General features: G+C 35.3%; 1 protein-coding gene and 1 non-coding gene across 4 annotated transcripts in view; both read right to left on the bottom strand.

Moving 5' to 3' along the window:
• The window catches only part of HEATR5A (HEAT repeat containing 5A), a 122,040-nt gene that overhangs the window by 27,325 nt on the left and 70,358 nt on the right, over nucleotides 1–24,357 (bottom strand). For 2 of the 3 annotated variants that reach the window (XM_049612937.1, XM_049612938.1), the window contains exons 19-28: nucleotides 23,955–24,114; nucleotides 20,586–20,775; nucleotides 19,338–19,507; nucleotides 16,667–16,693; nucleotides 14,273–14,411; nucleotides 11,168–11,347; nucleotides 6,832–7,071; nucleotides 5,155–5,336; nucleotides 3,674–3,742; nucleotides 2,292–2,471 (exon numbers count right to left, since the gene is read on the bottom strand). In XM_049612937.1, coding sequence (XP_049468894.1) covers nucleotides 2,292–2,471; nucleotides 3,674–3,742; nucleotides 5,155–5,336; nucleotides 6,832–7,071; nucleotides 11,168–11,347; nucleotides 14,273–14,411; nucleotides 16,667–16,693; nucleotides 19,338–19,507; nucleotides 20,586–20,775; nucleotides 23,955–24,114 — 1,537 coding nt within the window. The remainder of the gene's footprint in view (nucleotides 1–2,291; nucleotides 2,472–3,673; nucleotides 3,743–5,154; nucleotides 5,337–6,831; nucleotides 7,072–11,167; nucleotides 11,348–14,272; nucleotides 14,412–16,666; nucleotides 16,694–19,337; nucleotides 19,508–20,585; nucleotides 20,776–23,954; nucleotides 24,115–24,357) is intronic. The other variant, XM_049612939.1, reaches the window with a different exon arrangement.
• Nucleotides 4,422–4,494, bottom strand: TRNAE-CUC (transfer RNA glutamic acid (anticodon CUC)). The gene has a single exon. It is a non-coding gene; the product is annotated as a tRNA-Glu (tRNA).

Here is a 24,357-nt window from a genome sequence, read left to right as displayed (position 1 = left end):
GACCAACCTTACTTTTAAGCATGCTGTACTTCAAATGCACTCTGATACCAAGGTATACACATGTAGCCACACACACAAACTGGGACAGAAAGATCTAAAAATATTCTCTTTAATGGGATGCAACTAGGGATAGCAAATGCTTGACAACTATGCCACCATTCTGCACTTTGACATCCCTGAAAGCTCCAACTAAATGATCACAACACTCTTTCTCACTGAGTCTAGTTATAGCCCTATAATCTACCTCAATAAATGGCTTCAGATGGCCATTTCTGAGTGGCAATAAGCTGAAATACTGAAAATATTCTTTCAAAGTTACTTCTAAATCACCATAAAAAGTTTACATAAATAGAATGAAGATGGACTGTTCATAGGACTGTAAAATGTGAAAGTAGGGGAGCCCCAGTGGCTCAGTCAGTTAAGCATCTGGCTCTTGGTTTCGGCTCAAGTCATGATCTCAGTTTGTGAGTTAGAGCCCACTTCGGGCTCTGTGCTAACAGTGTGGAGCCTGCTTAGAATTCTCTCTCTCCCTCTCCCTGCTCCTCCCCCACTCTTGTGCGTGCTCGCTCACTCTCTCTCAAAATAAATAAAGATTAAAAAAAAAAAAAGAGAGAGGCCTATATATGTTTTAGACATTATTCCAGAAGTAACATGCAAAGAAGATACTTTATTTTCATTTCATGGTAAAAGAGCTAAGTCTGAAATCTGTTTTTTTTATGGTCTTGAGTTTATGAATGTTTTTCAGGGTCTGCTGGTAATGGAATAGATTTGATTTTGATATCTAAGAATTTCCTAAAGATAGATTTGTAACAGACAAAGCATGTTAAGTTACACATGAGCCTGCATTTACATTTTGAAAGCACAATTGCAGTGTTACTACATTGGAAGCTACCATAACAATAGTTTCTAGATGACCTCAGGGCACATACAAGTGAGAAATGTTTACAGATTCTCAGACCAAAAAACAAAAAACAAAAAAACAAAAAAACAAGAATGTGAAAGTATTCAACACAGGATATAACATGTTCTACCCCTTTATCTACAATTCCGACATCTAAAAAGCACTGAAAAATACTTAATTTGGTGGCAAAATTGACTGAATTTATTTGAGACGATTTATAGTCTCCATTCAACATAGTGTGAATATTCAAACATTTTACTACAACTATATCAATGTGCTTGATTATAGATTCTATGGTATTGCTTCAATTTTTTGGAGGGATACATGGAATATGTACTGTATTACTTTTCAAAAATTCCCCAAATTCTGAATTCCAAATGTATATGGCTCCAAGGATTTTAGATAGGAGATTATGGACCTTGGTTGTACAGAATCTGTTCGTCAGTCATTATTTTTACTGAGGAGAGAATGGGAGATAAGGGGCTTAAGCAAGAGCCCAGAGATTAAAATTATTATAAAGAACACTACATAAGTAGAGAATTATTTACAAAAATAGGTTAGAGAGAAGAGAAAATTTCTGTTTGCTCTACTAACAGCAAATGTTTAAAAGCATACAGAGTTTACTGTTAAAGATCATTAGTTCTAGGCAGAACTACTTCCTAAATAAGGTTTGTCAAACCCAAATAATGACAAAAATACATGGACTCCAATCTTCAGGTTTTAATTTGCTCTAATGGAGGAAATGTTTTTTTACATATTGGTTAATTCTCTCAGTTGCAATCTGAGACTATATACCTTCATTAAGATGATATATGAACTGAGGCTGGCCAAGCTTGGGAACTGCTGAAACCCCAATGATGTGTATACATGAGCGCATTATATTATTCCATCTACTTTCATATGTGCTCATTTTCGTAGTAAACCTAAAAATTATTTATCTTTCTTCCTGATTAGAACAGTAAATAAAGTTAAACATTTTCCTATAAGATTTCACTAATTTTGGAAAAGAAAATGACTGTTATTTAATAATTAAAAGCTATTCTGTGAAAGAGCTCTAAAAAAACAGTGAAGTATGTACAGAATTGATATACAAGCAAACCCACACTTCCAAAATTCAGATGTCAATAAAAGTTGATTTCCACTGGTTATTATAAAGTCCTTGCAGCTCATGGCTGCCCCTGCCTAAAGTAGCAGATAACAGGCAATAAAAGATATTTTAGAATGCTTGGCTAAAAAGTCAATTAATATATAAAAAAATCTCATGTTGAACATCTTTTCTTAACCTTAAAAATGGACTTATTGTGTTTTAAACAGTCAATTTCAATTTATAGCCTACGGTGTTTATTAACAACTTCTAAAATTCCAGTTATAAATGGAGAAGCACACTAACCTCTGCCCAGGCTTTCAGCACAGCTAAGATCTCCATGGTAGAAGCACTTTCATTATATAAGTGACTCAGAGCTTCTTTTCCAGCCTGTATTTTTGTTAATGATGAAACAAGCAACTGATGAACTCTTCGGAGATCATTAAGGTCACTCACAACTCCACTTGCTATCCAGGCACTGCAAACCTGGTTTTTAAGAAAATCAAGTTACATTTAAAAATTATAAATACCTCCCTTGTAAGTTCAGCAGAGCTCACCTATATCTCAGGAATCTAGACAATGAAATCATCTTGCTATCAGGAAACCCAAAGGATGTGGCTGATAATGCCAGTCAAAAGCCAGCATTGTAAAAGGGAATGAAGTCTAAGGTTGAAGCAAGGAAACCAGTGCTGGTTAGTATATAAATCAGAGAGTTTCAGGTGTTATTAATATGGAGAAATGCAGACACGAAAGGTACCACTTTAATAAATGTTTGGATTAACATTTGAATTAAATCTTCAATCTTGATTGGAGCGCCTGGGTGGCTCAGTTGGTTGAACGTCCAACTTCAGCCTGGGTCATGATCTCGTGATTCATGGTTTGAGCCCCACATCTGCACTCTCTATGCAGAGCCTGCTTGGGATCCTCTGTTCCTCTCTCTCTTCCTCTGCCCCTCCCCTGCTCACTCTGTCTCTCTCTCTCTCTCTCTCTCAAAAATAAATAAAACATTAAAAAAAAATTCAATCTTGATTATTTCTTCTTACTCTTTTAAAAGCAGAGATTGTGTGGTTAATTAAGATAACTGCTGAAAGATAAAGAACTTAACATTTAAAACCCCAATGAAAATTTTGGTTATTTTGAAAATGAGATACTAAAAATGTTTTAAAACAAAACATCATTAATAATTCTCCAATGCAAACAATTTGCTCAATTATCAGAGGTTTTCCTGGATCACAGTATTTTTCTTTTTCTAGAAAAAACTAATTTTTCCCCTTCCATCTATTTATTTACTTCCTGTCTCATTTAACAAAAGATTTTAATGACTTACAGCAAGAATACAATGAAGTGATAATAGAGACCTCATACAACATTTAATACAGTTCTCTGAATATTCAAGGTACTCAAATACAAGTGAATACAAGTGAATAAAAGAAAGTTGAAAGAATGGACTAAAGTTAGTTTATTCCATTATGTTTAGAAATAATTCAAGTCAGTTCTGCTTTAGGGCTGGATATTGAAAGTCTGACAATCACTCGCAGAAAAGCAACTTTAAAACTGTAGATTATAATGGCTCTTAGATACATGAAAAAATGTTCGATCTCACTTGAAATACAAATCTAAAGTATTCTAAGATACCCTGTGCTAAGAGAGGTTTTTACTTTTTAAGTTCTGTCTTTTTAACCATTTACCTGACATGCTTTGGCAGTGACATCAGGTGGTGTCTCTGAGGCGAAGGCTGGCCTAAGTGCCGCTCCTACCTGGCAACAAATGATAGGAAATACCAAGCATCAATAAGTAAGATAGTGCAAACTCTTCATCTCTTTAATATTTTTAAATTGTTTACAATAGGTATTCTGGACACCTGTTTCTTTCTGCCTGTCCACTATATCTGTTTTTAGATAAAAGCACCTCAATTTTCCTTCGAGTAACCTTCTCTTATCTCCTGTTGTTGCTATGGAGTTGAGAGCACTGGTGACTCCAGGGATCCAACCAGGGGTAATGAAAGCTCTCCTTGAAGACGTTTGCTGGGAATACTGGGACAGAAGCATGGTCTCTTTTTAAGAATGGGTGCGTGGAGCACCTGGACGGCTCAGTCAGTTAAGCGTCTGACTCTTGGTTTCAGCTCAGGTCGTGGAGCCCTGAGTCAGGCTATGTGCTGGCAGTGTAGGGCCTACTTGGGATTCTGTCTCCTTCTCTCTCTGCCCCTCCCCCAACTGCACTCTGACTCTCTCAAAATAAATAAATTTAAGAAAAAAAAAAAAAGACTGGGTGCTAAGAGAGAGCCATTTTGATACAACTTGGAGAGAGCAAACTTGAGAATAAAGCTGGTGTACAAGACAACAGAGCCAACTGCGATTCTTGAAAATAATTTTCCTCTTCAGTTTAAGTGAGCTGTAATTATATTTCTATCATTGCAATTTTTTAAAACAAGCTCTATGCCCAACATGGGGCTCGAACTCATGACCCTGAGATTGAGAGTCCCATGCTCTACCCATTGAGCCAGCCAGGTGCCACTCATTTGCAATTTTAAGAGGGCTAAGAATATAACAGAGCTCCCCTTACAGTGAATTGTAATATTTCATTCTAATATGACAGTTCTATATAACTCGAGTCCCTTCCTTTTGCTTTCTCCTGGAACATACATGGGCATTTCCTGCTAGGAAGATGTGATGGAGACAGCTAGTCAACTGGTAAACTGTTCCTGGCTCCCTAAATGCTAACCCACAAAAGCTGTCTCTGAATCATGAGAGGTAGGGAAGGATAAATGTTGCTGGAGGATTACATGTAATGTGTGTGATAGAACACTCATCTATTCCAGGAGTGACAAGCATGTAGCCTAAATGGAATATTTAGTAATGATTTAGCATATCTTAGGAATATTCAGGTATTTTGTAAAGAATTTAATTAGCAGAGTACTTTATTCCCCCACATTACCTAGCAGGTTTTGACTATTAACCTTTACTGTTATAAAAGACCTGTTTATGTACCACTTTGCTTTTACTTCGGAGATTTCTTCTTCAAACATACACATTTTCTATATGCTGATTATATATTGGTGACATATTAGCAGAGACGTATACTCATTATGTAAAAAAAAAGTAGTAATTACTTTCACAGACTTTTTATCCAAGGTGTTAAAAAATAAAATTCTCTAACAGAAAGTGCTTACATTGGCTTGATACTGTTCCAGGATCACATGACCTGGAAACTCTGGTTCTGGAATAGCTGCAAATCGCCGAATAACAACTAACAGTGTTTCAAGGCCAGAAAGACGGAGCTGGTCACTATGATCTGTGGCAGCCATAAAGGCCATGCGAATTAAGTCGGCAAGATGTAGCACCAAAAAGTCATCTACAAGATTAAAAAAGTCTTATCAAGAAAAAGCATATGCTGGAACTAAGATTTATGTTAAGTAATCATTTCTTCTCCCTTTGATTGCACAGACTTTTCTAGACTTTCTTTTAAATACCTCTGATTTGATTTACTGTTTTGTTTTATTGTTTGTTAAACATAGACTTTAAAGATGGAGTTACTAGGCTCCTGCAAACAATCACAGCAATAAACTCCCAAAGCAAACAATTACACAGCTATTCAAAAACCAAAGGCAAAATTAGCATCCTTTAAAAGAGTATTAGTAGTACTATCAATAAAAACTTTGTTCGGACTTTTCAATAAAAGCATTTTAGAAGATATTTAGGAAACTTTGGGTGTTGACGAATTAGGCAGCTAATTTTTCTCTTTGTGCCAAGTTGAAGCTAAAAGACTTAACATTTCTTTTGAAAAACAGTTTTATGTGGTTCTTTATTTGGACTAGATTATCTTATTTTTCTATGTCTTGGCACACATACAAATAACGGGAATATTAAAAAATATTTGTAGCTATAAAATTATAAATGAGAATTCCTTTCATTCCTACAATACATTCTTCAGTATAATAATTCTACAGGACACAGGACAATCCTTTAATAATATTCCAACAATAAAATGTTCAGGGGTACAACTAAATTCTACCTAAAATATATCTGGGACTAATTTTAAGAATGTTATGGGTCACAATAAAGAAACCAACTCATCTTAGCAAGTGCCAATTACAATTTTAATTGGGAACAAAGGAATTACTAAACATCTCTGATATACTAATTTTATACCTATTGGTCTAGCATGGTGCTTATCACTCAATAAATGCTTGCTTGAAAAATCATTAAAACACAGATACCTAATTCGTACTCCCACACTGACAATAGCAACATTTTGCTATATAATTCTTTTGTCTGGTAAAAAATATATCCATGGCTTTTAGATATGTGCACTGTGTCTTTGAACATAATGTGCTTAAGTGAATTTTGAAAATTAGACACCAAACCATAATACACACACAGATCCCTTTAGGTACAGACAATAAAACTGAACAAAAAAAGGGGGAAATGATCTTGCAAGCAGGTTTACTTTACAATGTGATACGCTCAAACGTTTTCTGGGTAATATTTATGAAACCAAAATAATCTATAAGCAAAATTACTATAGGTTATAATTCAGAAAATAAATTTTCGGAGCTAATAGTGCACAAACTACTTTCCAAGAACATGATTATAAACTTAACTCATGCACATGCCCATTAAACATAAGTAAATGACTATTTAAGAAGCTTAATCATTAAAAATGTGTTAAAACATTAGAACTATGCTTAACTTTTAGCTTATATAAATATTATAGTCAGTTTCATAACTGATTTGGAACAATACAAACTACTTTCTTTCTAGTTTTACTTCTTAAATTAATATTAAAAACATAGGCAGACAACATTTCTATGTATATGCTTTGGTCTCTTCATTATTATGTCACTTACTTCTTGAATCCCTTTTTTTCATTTCTTGTGCTAAAGCAATGTCAAAATGTGCGCTGTGTGCATTCTCACACTGGTTAATTATCCTACAGACACATTCGGCAGCAAAGACTCTAGTGGCCCATCGGGGATTGGTAAAGGGATAGGATTTGTCATCATTTCTGGTGGTCAGAACTGAGGCATCATCCCCTTTATCTCCTTCCTCTTCTTGCATTGTATCCACACAAGTTACAGTTGTAAAATCTTTTATCAAGGGAGAATACATGTAATTACAATCAAATGGAAGACATATTTATGACTTCAAATTGAGACTAGAATTGTTGCTTATAAACCTTCAACAGTGTAATATAATCATATCTAGTAACTACAGGCAGCAGTGGTATCCAAAGAAATGCTGTAAGAACTGTTCCAGGTCAAAATGACAAAGTTGTTCCAATTATATTGAAAGTTAACAAACTAAACGTGATACTATAGACATGATACTAAATACTAGGATAATCATCAGTCCCCTGTATGTAGACAGTTATGCTTAAGGAGGCTCAAAATTCTCTCATATCCAGAGTATGAGGGATTGCACTAGGGAGACTGTTTTAACACTAGGGCTTTGAACAGATGTAAGAAGGTTCCTGAACCTACTAAACACATCTGAAAATATTTTTCTTAAGATAGGCTCATTTCTGTCATTTATAGTCTCATATTTTCCCAATGGCCTGAGCAGTGAGGAATGAATTATTTCTTCCTTATATTAACTGTTAACTTATTAACTCTGTTTAACTCAACTTCAAATTGAACTAGGCTATAAAAGAGACCAACCTTTTTTCCCTTAAAATATCTTCTTTAAACTTTTTTTTACTTTTTGGGGCGCTTGGGTGGCTCACTTGGTTAAGTGTCCGACTTCAGCTCAGGTCATGATGTCATGGTTCGTGGGTTCAAACCCCGTGTCGGGCTCACAGCTCGGAGCCTAGAGACTACTTTGAATTCCGTGTCTCCTTCTCTCGTTTTCTGCCCCTCCCCCACTTGTGCCTGTCTCTCAAAAATAAATGTTAAAAAAATTTTTTTTAAATAAATTGTTTTTATTTTTTGAGAAAGAGTGCACATGCAAGCAGGAAAGGGACAGTGGGAGACAGAGGGAGAGAATCTTAAGCAGGCTCCACAGCCAGCACAGAGCCTGACAAGGGGCTTGATCTCCTGACTGTGAGATCATGACCTGAGCCGAAATCAAGGGTCAGATGCTTAACCGACTAAGCCACCCAGGGCCCCTTAAATTATCTTGTATGTCAACATTTCTTGAGTGTGTTATGAAAGCAAAGATGTCACAAAATTATAGCAAAGTCCTGTCTTAAGACTAAGGTAATAAGTCAACAGACTGAAATGTGTGTTTTCATTTTTTGTTTAAAAAAATTTTTTTTTAATGTTTATTTTTGAGACAGAGACAGCACACAAGTGAGGGAGGGGCAGAGAGAGAGGGAGACACAGAATCTGAAGCAGGCTCCATGCTCCTAACCATCAGCACCTAACCTAATATGGCGCATGAACCCATGAACTGTGAGATCATGATCTGAGCCGAAGTCAGATGCCCAATCTACGGAACCACCCAGGCGCTCTATGTGTTTTCTTAATAAGAAAGGATAAAGCCAAACTACAAAGGATAAAGAACAAATGGTAAAAGAAAACCGAGCACAAAGCTCTGGGAGATACCAGAAATAGGTGAGATACCAGAAAAGTGTAATCAACCTGTTTATCTACGCACATACAGATTTTCTTCCAAAGGAGAAGTTCTTGTAAGTTCTCAAGTGGTGGGATAGAAGAGAGCCTCAACAAAGGAAAACATATAAAGCATAGTAACTGAAAGAACAGATATAAATCAATGGAAGAGAAGAGGAGCAATAAGAATCAAGGGAGACAGTGGAGAATGTAAAACAAAGTTTAAAAAATGATGCCTTTCTTCAACATAATTCAGATAATACATTAAATTATAAAGCTTGAGTAACTGAGTTTAAGAGCTACTGAAATATAGTAGGAAGCTGAATTTTACTATTATTTTTTTAAAGTTTTTATTTAAATTCTAGTTTAACATATAGTGTAACATTGGTTTCAGGAGGAGAATTCAGGGATTCATCACTTACACACGACACTTAGTACTCCTCACAAGTGCATTCCTTACTACCCATCACCCACCTAGCCCATCTCCCCCACACCTCCCTCCATTAATCCTCAGTTTGTTCTCCATAGTTAAGAGTCTCATGGTTTATTTCCCTCTTTTTGTTCCTTAAATTCCACATATGACTGAAATCATAAGGTACTGGTCTTTCTCTGACTGACTTATTTCACTTAGTTTAACAGTCTAGTTCCATCCATGTCACCGCAAATGGCAAGATTTCATTCTTTTTTTTTTTTTTTTTTGAGACAGAGAGAGCACGAGTGGGGGAGGGGCAGAAACAGAGGGAGAGAAGGAGAATCCCAAGCAGGTTTCGCATTGTCAGCACAGAGCCTGACATGGGGCTCAAACTCACATGAGACTATGACCTGAGCCAAAATCAAAAGTTAGACACTTAACTGACTGAGCCACCCATGTGCCCCAAGATTTCATTCTTTTTGATGGCTGAGTAATATTCCACTGTGTACATACACCACATCTTTTTTATCCATTCATGGATATTTGGGCTCTTTCCATAATTTGGCTATTGTTGATAGTGCTTCTATAAACATTGGGGTGCATGTGCCCCTTTGAATCAGTATTTTTCTATCTTTTGGATAAATACCTATTAGTGCAATTGCTGGATGGTAGGACAGCTCTATTTTTAATTTTCTGAGGAATCTCCATACTGTTTTCCAGAGTGACTGTATCAGTTTGCATTCCCACCAACAGTGTAAGAGGGTTCCCCCTTTCTCTGCATCTTTGCCAACATCGGTTGTTTCCTGTGGTATTAATTTTAGCCCTTCTGACAGGTGTGAGGTGGTATTTCAACATAGTTTTGATTTGTATTTCCCTGAGGATGAGTGACGTTGAGCATCTTTTCATGTGTCTGTAAGCCCTCTGTATGTCTCTTGGAAAAATGTCTATTCATGTTTTCTGCCCTTTTTTTTCACTGGATTATTTGTTTTTTGGGTCGTGAGTTTTAAAAACTCTTATAGATTTTGGATACTAATCCTTTATCAGATATGTCATTTGCGAATATCTCTCATTCCATAGGTTGCCTTTTAGTTTTGTTGATTGTTCCCTTGGCTGTGCAGAAGTTTTTGTCTTGATGAAGTCCCAATAGTTCATTTTGCTTTTGTTTAGGAAGGTTTTTGAGAGCAGAGCATAAGTAGAAGCAGAAAGAGAGGGAGACAAAGAATCCAAAGCAGGCTCCAGGTTCTGAGCTGTGAGCACAGAGCCCAATGTGGGGCTCGAACCCACGAACTGTGAGATCATGACCTCAGCCTAAGTCAGATGCTTAACCGAGTGAGCCACCCAGGTGCCCCATGGAAAGCTGGATTTTAAAGTCATGCAGGGTAAAGTCTGAATCTACCTGTGTATGTCTTTGGACATATTCCCTAACCTTTCCAAACCTTGTTTTCTCTTGTGCAAAATGGAATATTAACTTCCTACTCACTGGATGGTTAAAGGATTAAATCAGATAAAGTATGTACAGTACCTGGAAGAGAACTGATTTGTCTCTTTTCTTCCTTTCATTTATTTTCTCTCTTACTCCAAAGATACAAATTTGAAAGACTCTAATACACATTCTCATTAACCATTATCTTATACTCACAAATACATTAGGTAAATAACAGTATTTTTTAACCCTGTTTGAAATCAACCTTATTAAGTATAGAGAAACTTGCTTGCTCAGAATGTTGTAACTTTTGATGATTTTTCTATTAAGTTGATTTGATGCAATCCCTCAACTATTATATGCATGAAAACAAACGATGGGGCTACTGTAAGTCAGGTCATCCATTTTATAGTACAAATAACCCTACTTTTTAGTTTGTTTTAGACAGGGAAGTCATAAACGACAATCAGAAGAATACTAAAACCCACAGGCCTAAGTGTTAGACTTAAACACTAGAATTTTCTTTTTTTTTTTCAATATATGAAATTTATTGTCAAATTGGTTTCCATACAACACCCAGTGCTCATCCCAAAAGGTGTCCTCCTCAATACCCATCACCCACCATCCCCTCCCTCCCACCCCCCCATCAACCCTCAGTTTGTTAAACACTAGAATTTTCACTTGAAAAATGCAACAAGCAATTACAATCCAAATACTCAGACAAAATTGTCAGTGGCAAACAATTTTATAGAACATTTTCACTTTCAATTTTATTTCAACTGGTAACCACCAATACTCACCAGCGGATGCAGCAAGTACATCTTTACAAAGCTTTAACCAGAAGGAGAGCTTATCCACTGCCATAGATGTAAGCATATGATTTAAAGTCTCTTTGATATCATTGCATAACTTCTGATCTGTCTCTTTGTCTAGTAAGGTCAATAATGCCCCTTCAAGGCCCACTTCTCTGATGTTAGCATCTGACAAGAAGAAAATCGATGATCTAAGTAATACAGAAAACAAAACTGCCATATGAGAAGTACACACATTCTGGAGTTATTAAAATACTACATGCAAATATTCTCACTGCAAAGTAATAAAGCACCTCAAAGGAGAACCATAAGCCTCGTCTAGCATCCATTTCCTCTAATTCTGGAAATGCCAAAAGAATAAATTTTCTCTTGAAGATTTAACTTATCTAGCATGTATGTATGTATGTATGTATGTATGTATTTATTTATTTATTCATTTATTTATTTTACAGTTGAGAGAGGGAGAGAAGAATCCCAAGCAGGATCTGTGCTGACTGACATGGGGCTCAATTCCATGAACTGTGAGATCATGACCTGAACTGAAATCAAGAGTCAGACGCTTGACCAACTGAGCCACCCACGCAACCTGAACTTATCTAGAATTTATGAAAGCATTTAGATTCTAAAGATAATGCTACTATTATACTATTTTGTAAGAGAAATTATCTTTTAAAGACTAGAGGGAGACATCAGAGGAATAAAAGGTATAGCATAGGGAATATAAGTCAGTGGTACTATAATAGTGTGGTATGGTGACAGATGGTAGCTACACTTGTGAACATAGCATAATGTTTCCTGAAACTTGTGGAAACACAATGCTGTACATTTGAAACAAATTAACACTGTGTGTCAACTATACTTCAGCAGGAATCAGTAGGAATGTTTCAGATTAGGAGTCTAAAGACACAGAACAAACAATGTAATATGTGAATCATGGCTGGATCCTAAATTTGGGTGGTGGTAAGGGAGGGTAGTAAGGAGTCATAAAGAACATTTTTTGGATAACTGGGGAAATTTGTGTGAGAACTGCATATTCTATGATGGCTACTTTATCAATGTTAATTTTATTAAGTACAGAAATGATGTGTGGTCATGAAGGAAAATGTATGTATTAGGAGTGAGCTGTCATGATGTCTGCAGTCTGCTTTCAGACGGTCTGGCAAAAGATATGCATCTGTGTAAGTATGGAAAGAGAGAAAGTTATATAAAATGAATGCCATAAAGATGCTAAGTAGGTGAATATATGTGTTCACTGCACATTTCTTTGAACTTTTTCCATTTGAAAAATCACAAAACTTAAAAAAAATTTTTTTTAACGTTTATTTATTTTTGAGACAGAGAGAGACAGAGCAGGAACGAAGGAGGGTCAGAGATAGGGAGACACAGAATCTGAAACAGACACCAGGCTCTGAGCTGTCAGTGCAGAGCCCGACGCGGGGCTCAAACTCGCGGACCGTGAAATCATGACCCGAGCTGAAGTCGACCGCTTAACCGACTGAGCCACCCAGGCGCCCCCAAAATCACAAAATTTTAAAAAGGAAATACATAATGAGTTCTTTACTGTATTTTACTCCTATAGCTAATTCAAGAATTCTGGGAACATATACAAGCATATTTATGCAATAAAAGCCTAAAGCAAAAGATGCAGATAATTTCAGTGGTAAATATAAACTGAAGGTCACTTAGGCAGAATATCTCACATGGTTAGAAGATTAAAATTTCTCTGGTTAAGGTAAGTAACCAATTGTTTTCAAATGAGGTCTGCCACCTGTTTGGGTGGCTACCATACTAGTTCAGCAATGCTGATGAACTCAAGTCAAACAGTTAAAGTCTTAGTCTAATAACAAACTAAGGAGCACAGCATGACAGTAAAACACACTGATCTGAGAGCTTTAGATATTGGAAAGCTTTGTGAAGCCTGAGACTTTCTCAAAGTGTGACAGCACTCTGGAAACTATATGCATAAAAGAGTAAGATATTACCATTACTATTTTTGGAGGTTGTATGAATTTATATGTATATTTGGGTTACTCACATAATTTTAAAATAAAGACATACAGACTTAAATCTAACCAACTAAGAAATCCTTTAATTCAGTTCTAAAATAAAGAAGGGGCTAAAAACCCTTCCACCTAAAGAAGACTTATCTATGATAAATTTTATTAAATGAGATTTTGGAGGAAGAAAGGCACATATGGTAAATTATTTAAGGGCTAAATCCAACTTCAATGGATTGTTGTGAAAAAACTTGCTCTAAAATTTGAGTGGCTCTCAAATTTCAATATGCATTAACAGGGATTGCAAAAACATAGAAAACAGATTGCTGGGCTTTACTCCCAGATTTCTGGTTAAGCAGATTTTGGATGGGGCCCGATAATTTGCATTTCTAACAAGTTCTTGGTGAGGTAGATATTGCTAGTTTGGGGACCTAAGTTTGAAAACAATTTTTCTAAACCAGTAACATCACTGGTTGGGAATGGCAGTAATTGTTAGTAACTGTCTCTTGTAGCAGGTTTAAGACATTATATATTAACTTTTAAATTTCATTTTAAAAATTCATGTTTAAATGAAGACTTAAAATTAAAACAATCATTTGAGATACGCCTGGGTGACTCTGTTGGTTGAGCGTTCAGCTATGGCTCAGGTCATGATCTCATGGTTCATGACCTTGAACCCAGTGTCGCACTTGCTGGTCAGTGCAGAGCCTGGTTCAGATCCTCTGTCCACTCCCCCCCCCACCCCTGACTTCTCTCTGTGCACCATCCACCCCCTGCTTGTGCTCTCTCTCTCTCTCAAAAATAAATAAACACTAAAAAAAACTATCTGGGGTTCCTGGGGGGCTCAGTCAGTTGAGTGTCTGACCCTTGAGCACCTGACTCTTGATTTCGGCTCAGGTTGTTATCTTCCAGTTTGTGAAAATGAGCCTCATGTCGGGCTCTGTGTTGGTGTGGGGCCTGCTTCTCATTCTCTCTTTCCCTCTCTCTCTGCCCCTTCCCCACTCAGGAGCCCTCCCTCTCAAAATAAATAAAAGAACTTAAAAATTTTATTAAAAAAATCATTTGAGCTGGAGATAACGTTGACAAAAAGAATTACCTAGAGTCAACTCTTCTCTGCTATCCTTAGCAAGCATAACAGCATGTTCTGAAACTTCAGCTGCTTCTCTCTGTACAAGCTGACGTAAACAAGCCAGTACTGCTCTTCTCAGTAACAAATAGGGACTACAAAGATTCACCTGAAAAATACCAATTGGGAAATGAAAGAGCTGAAATTCTTGGTGGCATTCATAATAAGTCTAATAGACATACACTGGATCCCTCCTGATTCTGTCCAGCTCATCACTAGGCTAGATTCAATTTGTTAAATACACAGAAACTTCTACAAACTATTCTAGTACATATTTTTTATTACAATTTAGAAATAAATAGCTTAAGGAGTAGTACATGTACTTGATTATGAAATATTCATAAACACATCCAAGCAGAAGCCTCTGGACAGTGTTAGAAGACACAAAATTTACATGAATAAAACAGTTTCGAGACAAAAGAAATACAACTGAGAAAGACTTTATTTGTAGCTTATACAACTGTGCTCATGCAAAAATATTATAATGTTTTACCATCCTCTAAGTAGAAATTTATATAGATCCATATAAGCAATATAACATACTGGTTAAAAGGGAGGCTCTGGAGTCAAACTGCCTCACTTTGAGTCCTAGATCCACCATTTACTAGCTGTGTGACCTTGGGCAAATTATTTAACCTCTCTGTGCCTTAGTTTCCTTATTTGTAAAATGGAAATAACACTACCCCCATCTTATAGGGCTGTTGCAAAGTTAATTCAGAGAAACATGCAAAAGGGCTTAGCATAGTTTCTGGCACACAGTAAGTGCTCAATAAATGTTAGTTATTAACTATTATTAACAGTCTATCACTAGTATTTTATTCAGATGCCAGAGTAAGTAAACGCATTTTCAAATAAAGACAGAAAAGAGTTTTACTCAGAAAACATATTCACCAAAAACACTCTAGAGACACACATTACAGACAACAGGATTTATATGTATGTATATCTACTTGTATATAATGTATACATGTATGTACATAGATGTTACATATCAGAGATAAAGAATATTTCTGCTAGAATGACAGACTCCTTCCACATATTTTTCTTAGAAGTGTTTGAACAATGTAAATCTCAATAGATTGTGTCTACTGAAGGTAAATGGTATGACTGCGATATACCTTAAATGAACAATTAAAAAAGCCAAAAGTTTCTGGATACAAATTTCTTCTAAGTGATTCATAAGTAGAATAAAGTCACGTTTTTGCAATTTATTTTTTTCTAACAATGAAAGCAAAGACCAGTAAAAGTGTGGCTTATGTCAATGAATATGTGTCTTATACTATTGATTTTCCAAGCAAATTTGAGAAAGAAGGGCATACTTTGTATAGTGATCTTTATTTAGATATGGTGTATGTGAGAAAAAACAGAACTGAAGTAGGTGAGTTTGTTGAAAAGAGCAGAGGATAAATTCTGAGAAAAAGAGTAGGTGGTGACAGCTGGTTTTTAACACATAAAAAAAAAAAATGCAAAGGGAGTGAAACTAAATTTTATCAGAAGCCAAAGACAGAACAGGTTTGTGAATATATCATCAGTGAAACATATGGATGGGAACTGCTTTATAAATATATTTTATTATACCCTCAAGACATATCATGAACTGAAAAGTCGAAAGAGGAATGCCATTCACAAAGTCTAAAGTTAATGTCATTCCAATCATGTTAAAGAACCACTGTTAGAAACTAGTATATAGGATAACAAGGGAGTTAAAATGTAAAAAGATTAAGTTTATTCATGCCCAAGATTATGGCTGTATTTTACAACAAAAACAAAAAAGCATTCTACAAGGCAATTTTAAAGAAAAGTTAATGAATCTACTAGTTATCTCACTGGAGTTTTACAAACATATAATACAAGGCAGGCGCAGCATTTATTCAGGCTGGTCAAACAATCTTTTAGAGACAGCATGCTTATAAAAGTACTCTTTACTTGTTTGGTAGAAAAAAAATTGAAGGCAGTCACACAAAGCAAAACGGAACATTTAATATCTCCACGTCATTCTCCAGCATTTATATTGGGAAGAGGAACAGAGTGAATTAAGGCAAACAAACCAAGCAGGCAAAATACAGAAATTAGGTCAAACTGTAATTATAATTCCTTTCTGAAATGAATATATTAAATCAAAATGATGCAAAATTAAGTGCAAGGAGTGAGTGCACTGGCTGGAGAAGGTTAGGGAGGATTTGTTTACACTGGTATTAAATAATCACCATGTAACATGCTACACATACTGGACTTTGCATTAATGGTTAGCTTAAACAAAGAGATGCAGGGGAAAACAAGAACATCTACAACCAAAATAACGACACAAAGAAACAGCACTGCAAACCTCAAAAAAAAGTTAGGAATTGAGGGTGAGGGACCTACCAACACAGAATTATCCAACAAGATCTCCTGCACAAAAACAAACGACAGACTGGTCATGACAAAACCAAAAGATAAATACTAGGATGATTTTGACAACAGTCAGCTAAGCATTAAAATATAAATGTTGATAGAGCTATCATTCAAACTGGCTTAGCTTCGACTTTAAAACTATGCCATGAATATTTCATTTTCCAACTTAAAATAGGAGTTGAACTAAGATCTTGGAAACAGTCAACTCAAGATGTAAAGATATAAAATATACAATAACTTAAAAATGTACATTTATGTAATTAGATTTTCCTTTGGAAACTCTCATTAAGCCTCAGTAACAAAGCCAGATCAAATAGACATGAGTGTTAAAAGAGTGATCTAGATTGCATTCAAATGAACAGGTGTCCAGCAAGGGACAAAGTTAATGGTTTACTTCATCACAAGTTAATTATAAATTTTTTACTCTTGGAAGCCAACTTAGAATACTCAAAATTGCTAGTGTAGCTAAGACCAAGTTCAGAATGGAAGTTAAACAGCATGCAGTTAGAAGAAAACCCTTTCTGTAAGATTCTTTCCTAATGATGAAATATATTCTGAATCTTCAGGGAGTTTCAATTAAAATGAAAACACTTCATGCTAAATAATTAAATTCTTTGTAGAAAAGAAAATCTGATTATAAAGTTGTTAAACAGGAAAGCAAAAGCAATTTTCTTACTATAGGAAATACTCTAAAATATAATAAATTCAATCTAATAAATTTAGAATAAAAGCTTACTAAAAAATTAAGACATGAAATTAACAAACTATAGTGATAGCAATTTTTGAATGACTTTTGAATAAGAAAAAATCATTTTACTGCTTAAATATTATGAGTAACATAAATAATATTTGTTAATTGTTAATTTTGATTTTCGCAACTGCTCTTAATATTCCAAGAGAAACATCCAATAGTAATCTCTATTCTTTATATGTAAACTTTCTCAGTCTGGGAAAAAAAAAGTAACAAATTTAATCAGTTCTAATTCACTAAGAATTAGTAGTAAGCTTTGCTTTTTATTTCTCAATAAATATAATGGAGAGTGAAAGTCTGACCAACTTACAAAGGAGTGGCTATTTTTCAATAATTGGTTTTGGGGATGGTTCTTTGAATTAGAGAATAATATTCCTAGGGAAAAGTCATTGAGTAGTAAAGGTAAAAAAAAAAACCCTTTTCCAGTAAGTGCTATTTTCTCTAATATGTGTTTAACCTAGAGAGGAACCAAGTTTCTATCAGAAAAGTCAGTCACATCCTCTTTTTAAGAGTCTTACATAACTTTGACCATAAAAATCACTATTAACATTAACATAATGTCTGTTTAAGTTATATGTTAGAAAATAAAAACTACTACATATTGAGTGGTTATTAAGTGCCTAGGACATGTGCCTTAATGGGTGGTATCTCATGCAATCTTTGTTTTATAGACAAGATAGCTGAGGCTGGAAGAGGTTATGGGACTTCTCTAAGGCCACAAAGCTAGGAGGTGGTAGAGATGAGGTTAAGAGCTAATCAAAACTACAAAGTCAGTAAGAAATAAAGAAATGGGAACTTAACAAGGAGTTCAGAAACTGGATTCTAGGGGTGCCTGGGTGGCTCAGTCGGCTGAGCGTCCGGCTTGGGCTCAGGTCATGATCTTGCAGTCCATGAGTTCGAGCCCCTCATCGGGCTCTGTGTTGACAGCTTGGAGCCTGAAGCCTGCTTCAGATTCCGTGTCTCCCTCTCTCTCTGTCCCTTCCCTGCTCATACTCTGTCTCTCTCTAAATTAAAAAACATAAAAAAATTAAAAAAAAAAAAAAAAAAAGAAACCTGGATTATAGACTTAGAGCTACCACTACTTCTAGATATGTTACCTTGGACAAATTATTTGACTTTTTTGGTGCTTGGTTTTGTTTTTTGTTTTTTTTTTGGGGTGGGGGGGAGATTAGTTTTAATGATATTTGAAGTTCTTTCAAGGTCTGAAATGCTGTATATCCTGCCTTCAGCTTGTGAATGAAAGGTCTGTCTAAAGTAATAATTCTCAACTGTCATGTTACTAATGGGAATGTGTTGTAAACATTCTAGGGGCAGAAATAGTTTAAAAGCAATGGTGTCAAGTTTTAACTCCAAATGTAACCCAATTTTTGAGGCAAATTTAGATAGAAAGTGGTGATACTCAAGGTAAATCTTAAAACCACTGATGATTATGAACCATTTACCAGAACTTTTAGCATTTAGCTTGCATTATTTATTAAACATATTATTAGAACCCAGATATTGATGCATATGCCACTAGAATATTAAGGAAAAATGTTATTTTCCCATCTGAGGTGGAGAGAACTTTATATATAATTATTTGAAATAATGTCACATACATTTTTTCCATGTCCTATAGCATTTATACAGTACCCAGGACATTTGAGCATCCAATACATGTTTACTGATTAATGAATAAACATTCCAAATGGTAAGTTCAAAATTAATAGAACAAAACTGAATCAAAATATGAGAGGTTTGAGATGCGATTACATGAAATTTGGCCCTACCCGCTAAAAAAACCAGAAACGAGAGGAAACAGCTATTGTACACAGACTAGAGAATTATTAAAAATAAATCTAAGTTTCCAATGAAAAAAAACTAAGGACTCACTTAAAATTTTATACTCACACAGAGGCAGCTGACCAAGCTAGACAGGTTGACATGTCTTGGAGCAAACATATGAAGCTGCTGAAGGCAAGAGATGGCCTGAGCTTGAACAAGGCAGTCTGGGTTATCCTGCATCACCGCACAACCCAAAAGACAGGAAGTCCTTAAGGTGGAAATGGAAGTACTATTACCTAAAATGAAAGCACAAATCTTTGAATAATTCGTCTATGAAATCATTCCTCTTTAAACTCATATTATTGAGTTTATTAATTTTAACCAATTTTAAACTTAAGGATCTGTGAAGTAAATTTCTTCTACAAAAGAAAGCCAGGTGACAGATTTTTGGGTTATGTTAGTTACTCCTAGTCTGAAAAATTTGTCAATACAAATCACTAGGCAAATAAGAACCTCAGCCTATCTGAAGGCTACACCAAAATTTCATGAAAAGTGGAATTAGAAAGGCTAATGAACTTAGCCCTGCTTATATTAGTTGAGTTTCTTTCAAATATTAAAATCATTCATGGACTTTACATTTGAAAAGATCAGATTATCTGAGTTTTGGGACTCAGTCATTTATTTCTTAGAAGAGAGAAGCTCTTTACACTATTCCACTTGAATTTTTCACTTCAATTGTTAAGAAAAGCATATTAAAAATATATCTAATCTTTCTAAATACGACACTCCTTATCTTTTCAAGGTAAAAGAAATCAGACTAGATGGCATTTCACAAAATATACTGATCACCTACTATGTGCCAATCATAAAGGCTTTTCAACTTTTCCCTCATTTAATAGAAAAGGAAACCAAAGACCAAAGACAAAGATTTTCCAAAGGTCATCCAATTAACTGGTGGTGGAGTGGGGCATCTCGCTGGCACAGTTGGTTAAACATCCGACTCCTGATTTGGGCCCAGGTCATGATCTCATGGTTTGTGAGACTGAGCCCTGTGTTGAGTTTTGCACTGACAACACGGAGCCTGCTTGGGGTTTTCTCGTTCTCTTTCGCAAAAATAAATAAATAAACTAAAAAAAAAAAAAAAAAGTAGTGGTGGAGCTTACATTAAGTTTCCTACTTTCTCTGTTATTTTCTATTATGTCAACATGCAGGAGTCAAAATCTTCTTCCTGAGATGACTCTCAATATTCTGCTCATGTATTTGCATAGAACACTGTGCTAAACTTCACTGACAAGTATTTGAGACAGTAATAAGTGAATTCATTTTCACATGTGTATTTTTAATTTAAAACATCACAAAATGAGCTATGCATACCCTGTAGTTCTGGACCCAAAGTAGTAATAAGGGCATTCAAACAGCGACCAAGACTTTGTTGAACTTCAGCATGAGTAGGAGGCACATTTAACAATAACATTATAATAAGAGAAAGGGTGGGTTCCACATGCATATGGTACAGTGGGCCAGCAGAATCAATAATCAGTGATAGCGAATGCAGTGCCCAGGTCTGTGAAGACAGAGAAAAACAATTTAAAATGCTACAGCAGCATTAAGAAACATGAAACACAATGAATTGTTCTTTGTTGAAGGAAGTGATAAATTAACGACACATTATAGTACTTGTGTGCTATTATAACTAACCTGGAAAGAGAAACAGAGAACATACAAAGTTTAAGAAAAAATTTCTCTCAAATATCCAGTAAAAAACCCTGACAATCATCTAATTTCAAATGCTAAAATTAAATCTATCTCAGTACTAAGAATTCCAAGATTGGGGTGCCTGGGTGGCTCAGTCAGTTGAGCGTCCGACTTCGGCTCAGGTCATGATCTCACAGCTCGTGAGTTCGAGCCCCGCGTCGGGCTCTGTGCTGACAACTCAGAGCCTGGGCCTGCTTTGGATTCTGTGTCTCCCTCTCTCTCTGCCCCTAAACAACTCCCATTCTGTCTCCATCTCTCTCAAAAATAAATAAACATTAAAAAAAAAAAATTAAAAATAAAAAAGAATTCCAAGATAATGTTTGGTTCTTTAACTAATAGCTTGAACTAAATCTAGTTTACCGTAAACTGTTTTTTGTTCAATCTATGTGGAGAAAATTCAAGTTTTTAAAAGACTCAACAATATTTACAATTACATGCAGTAATATGGACAAATCTCTTGAACGTAATGTTGAAGAAAGCCAGACATAAAAGAGTATGTACCATATGATTCCAATGATATAAAGTATAAAAGCAGGCAAAACTAACATATGATGCTGCAAATCAGGATAGTGGTTATCCTTGGTAGGACAGGTAGTAACTAGAAGAGAACATGAGGAGAGCGTTTGGGGTATTGATAATGTTCTATTTCTTGATCTAGGTGCTGGTTACATGGTGTATTTAGTTTGTATACTTTACTCACAGAGACGCACACTTATGATAAGTGCACTTTTACAAACATATAAAAATAAATATACATGTATTAAATAAGTGTATACATTATATATATAAATATATATAATATAGTAAACAAACAGATTTGCCTTTGAGACAAATCTGCCCTGCCACATGGTTTTATAAATAAAGCTTCACTGAAACACAGTCGTGCTCATTCATTTACATACTATTTATGACTGCTACTGCTACAATGGCAGAACTGAGCAGCTGACAGAGAGTGTATGGCATGTAAAGTGTACATAATTTACCATATGGCTCTTAAAATAATAAGTTGGTCAACTCTGGTTTAAATGAAACAAGACTCTACCAGTACCTCAGAATGAGGTTGTCTTTGGAGACAGGGCCTTTAATGAAGTTAAAATGAGGCTATTAGAGCAAGCCCTAATCCAATGTGACTAGTGTCCTTCTAAGAAGATAAAATTTGGACAGAGTAATGCTAGAGATGCACATGCACAAAGGAAAAACCATGTGAAGATACAATGAGAAGGTGACCAACTGCAAGCCAAGGAAAGAGGGCTCAGAAGAAACCAAACTGGCTGACACTTTGATCTAGGACTTCTAGCCTACAGAACCATGAGAAAACAAATTTCTGCTATTTAAGCCAACCAGTGAATGAATGAATGAATGAATAAATGAAAGAAAGAAAGAAAGAAAGAAAATGAAAGAAAGAAATGAAAGAAAGAAAATAAAAGAAAGAAAGAAATAAATTAAAGAAAGAAAGAAAGAAAGAGAGAGAGAGAGAAAGAAGGAAAGAAAGAAGACTGGCCATATACTGACAACCAAGCAGTCAGGCAGATGATGGGTATAATAGATTCCTTATAGTGTACACTCTATCTACTTCTATATACATTTGAAGGACATAAAAATTCCTCCCTTTAGGAAATTCAGAAAGCTTTATCCCTCTTATCAATGAATGTATAAGAAAGCTTAGAGTACTAAACATTCTACAAAAATAAACTGTTAAGTCAGAGACAGCAGTAATCAAGAAGAGTCAGATTTAATGACAGTGGAAGCCACTAAAAGCATTTAAATTAATCAACTGAAAAAGTATTCGATGTAAATGTATGTGCATTCACAATAGACTTCTTGAAGGGGGAGAAGAGAAATATAATAAATAGAAGCAAAGGAGGATTAAAGAATGGAACACCTTATAAGTTAACTCAATCAACTACTGGATAATGATGATGAAAAGACTATTAGTAATATGGTAGTAATTCAAAGAAGGAAAGCTAACTGTGGATTAGGGATGTTGAAATTTGACAAGAAGGTGGTTAAACTGGATTTCAGAACGCTAGAAAATTTGGATGATCAGACAGGACCAGGAAGGGAAAAGAACAACAGGAAAATATAAGTGCAGACATGAGAATGGCATGAGTGGAATGAGAACAGGCAGACTGCCTATGAGAGAAATCAGTACTCTGGGGTAATGATAGATAAGGTTCCTGGGTCAGCTGATAGGACTTGAATGAGAAGGAGATTTAGGAAGCAATAAGCAGTTTCCCAGCTTTTTGACAGGAAAGTTGCAAGATGAAAGCCTTTCAGGAAAACAAATGTGGCTTCATATCTAGGGAGAGTTGAAAAGAACCTAAAAACACTACTATAATAATTAGGAACACACGAGGGGGAAAGAGATAAGATAAGGAGAGTAAAAGAACAGGAAGAATAACAATCAATCAAGATTTGATTAAAATATCAAGAAAATGATGATTTTAACTGACATGGGTAAGATGTGTACAATAATATGGTAAAATGGTTAAGAGCATGGGTTTGGAGCCCGTGACTTGTGTTCTTGAACTGATTAGATGATTTTTTAGCTTTCAGCTGTGAGCAAGTTACTTAGCTTCTGTAAGCCCCAGTTTTCTTTTTGTATAAGGGGAATATACACCCTAGATTACTGTGAGGCTTACACATGTTAATATGTTGTTAGAAGAATGTGATACAAAGCTTGGTACCTATTAAGTTCTCCAAAATGGTAAATGTTATTATTAAGATGGAAGGAAGATCGATTTCAGAAAAAAAATACTAAATTTGACTTTAGAAACTCCTGAGTGTGAAGTAAGGATAGCAAGATTTGACTAAGACTTGAATTTCAAAAATCCGTCCAGGTTAACAATGGCTTAGACATTTACTGGGCGGGGTGTGTGTGTGTGTGTGTGTGTGTGTTATTTACAAGTTACTAGTGGCCGATAAAAACATAATCTGTATTATCTACAAATCATGAATTTCAAGAAAAGTATCACATGGAGTACTTACCTGCACATCAGGAGAAGTACTGTCCTGAGACAAAGTATAAAGGATTCCGACACAAGAATTCAAATGCTGAGAAGAACTTATCCCTCCTAAATATCTATGTAGGGATCCCAAAGCCAATGAGTATCCTGTTCTGGTAACCACATCCCTTGCTGATTTCAGTCTGTAATTATGGAAATAAACAATAGTTACTGAAAAAAACTAATGCATGCACACTGTCACTTAGGCAAAACCTTTTGTATGAATACCTGCAAAATTCAAAAATATGTTACTGATAAAAACATTTTGAAATAACCTGAAAGGTATCTTAAAAAGAAAAACATTTTAAATAAAAACATCTTCACATTTTTAAAGATTTAAGTATGAACAATTTCAATGTTTTTCAGAGATGCACACACTAAATTTA

This window comes from Panthera uncia, assembly GCF_023721935.1.
Source record: "Panthera uncia isolate 11264 chromosome B3 unlocalized genomic scaffold, Puncia_PCG_1.0 HiC_scaffold_1, whole genome shotgun sequence".
Taxonomy (NCBI): Eukaryota; Metazoa; Chordata; class Mammalia; order Carnivora; family Felidae; genus Panthera; species Panthera uncia.
This window is presented reverse-complemented; position numbering and strand designations above follow the sequence as displayed.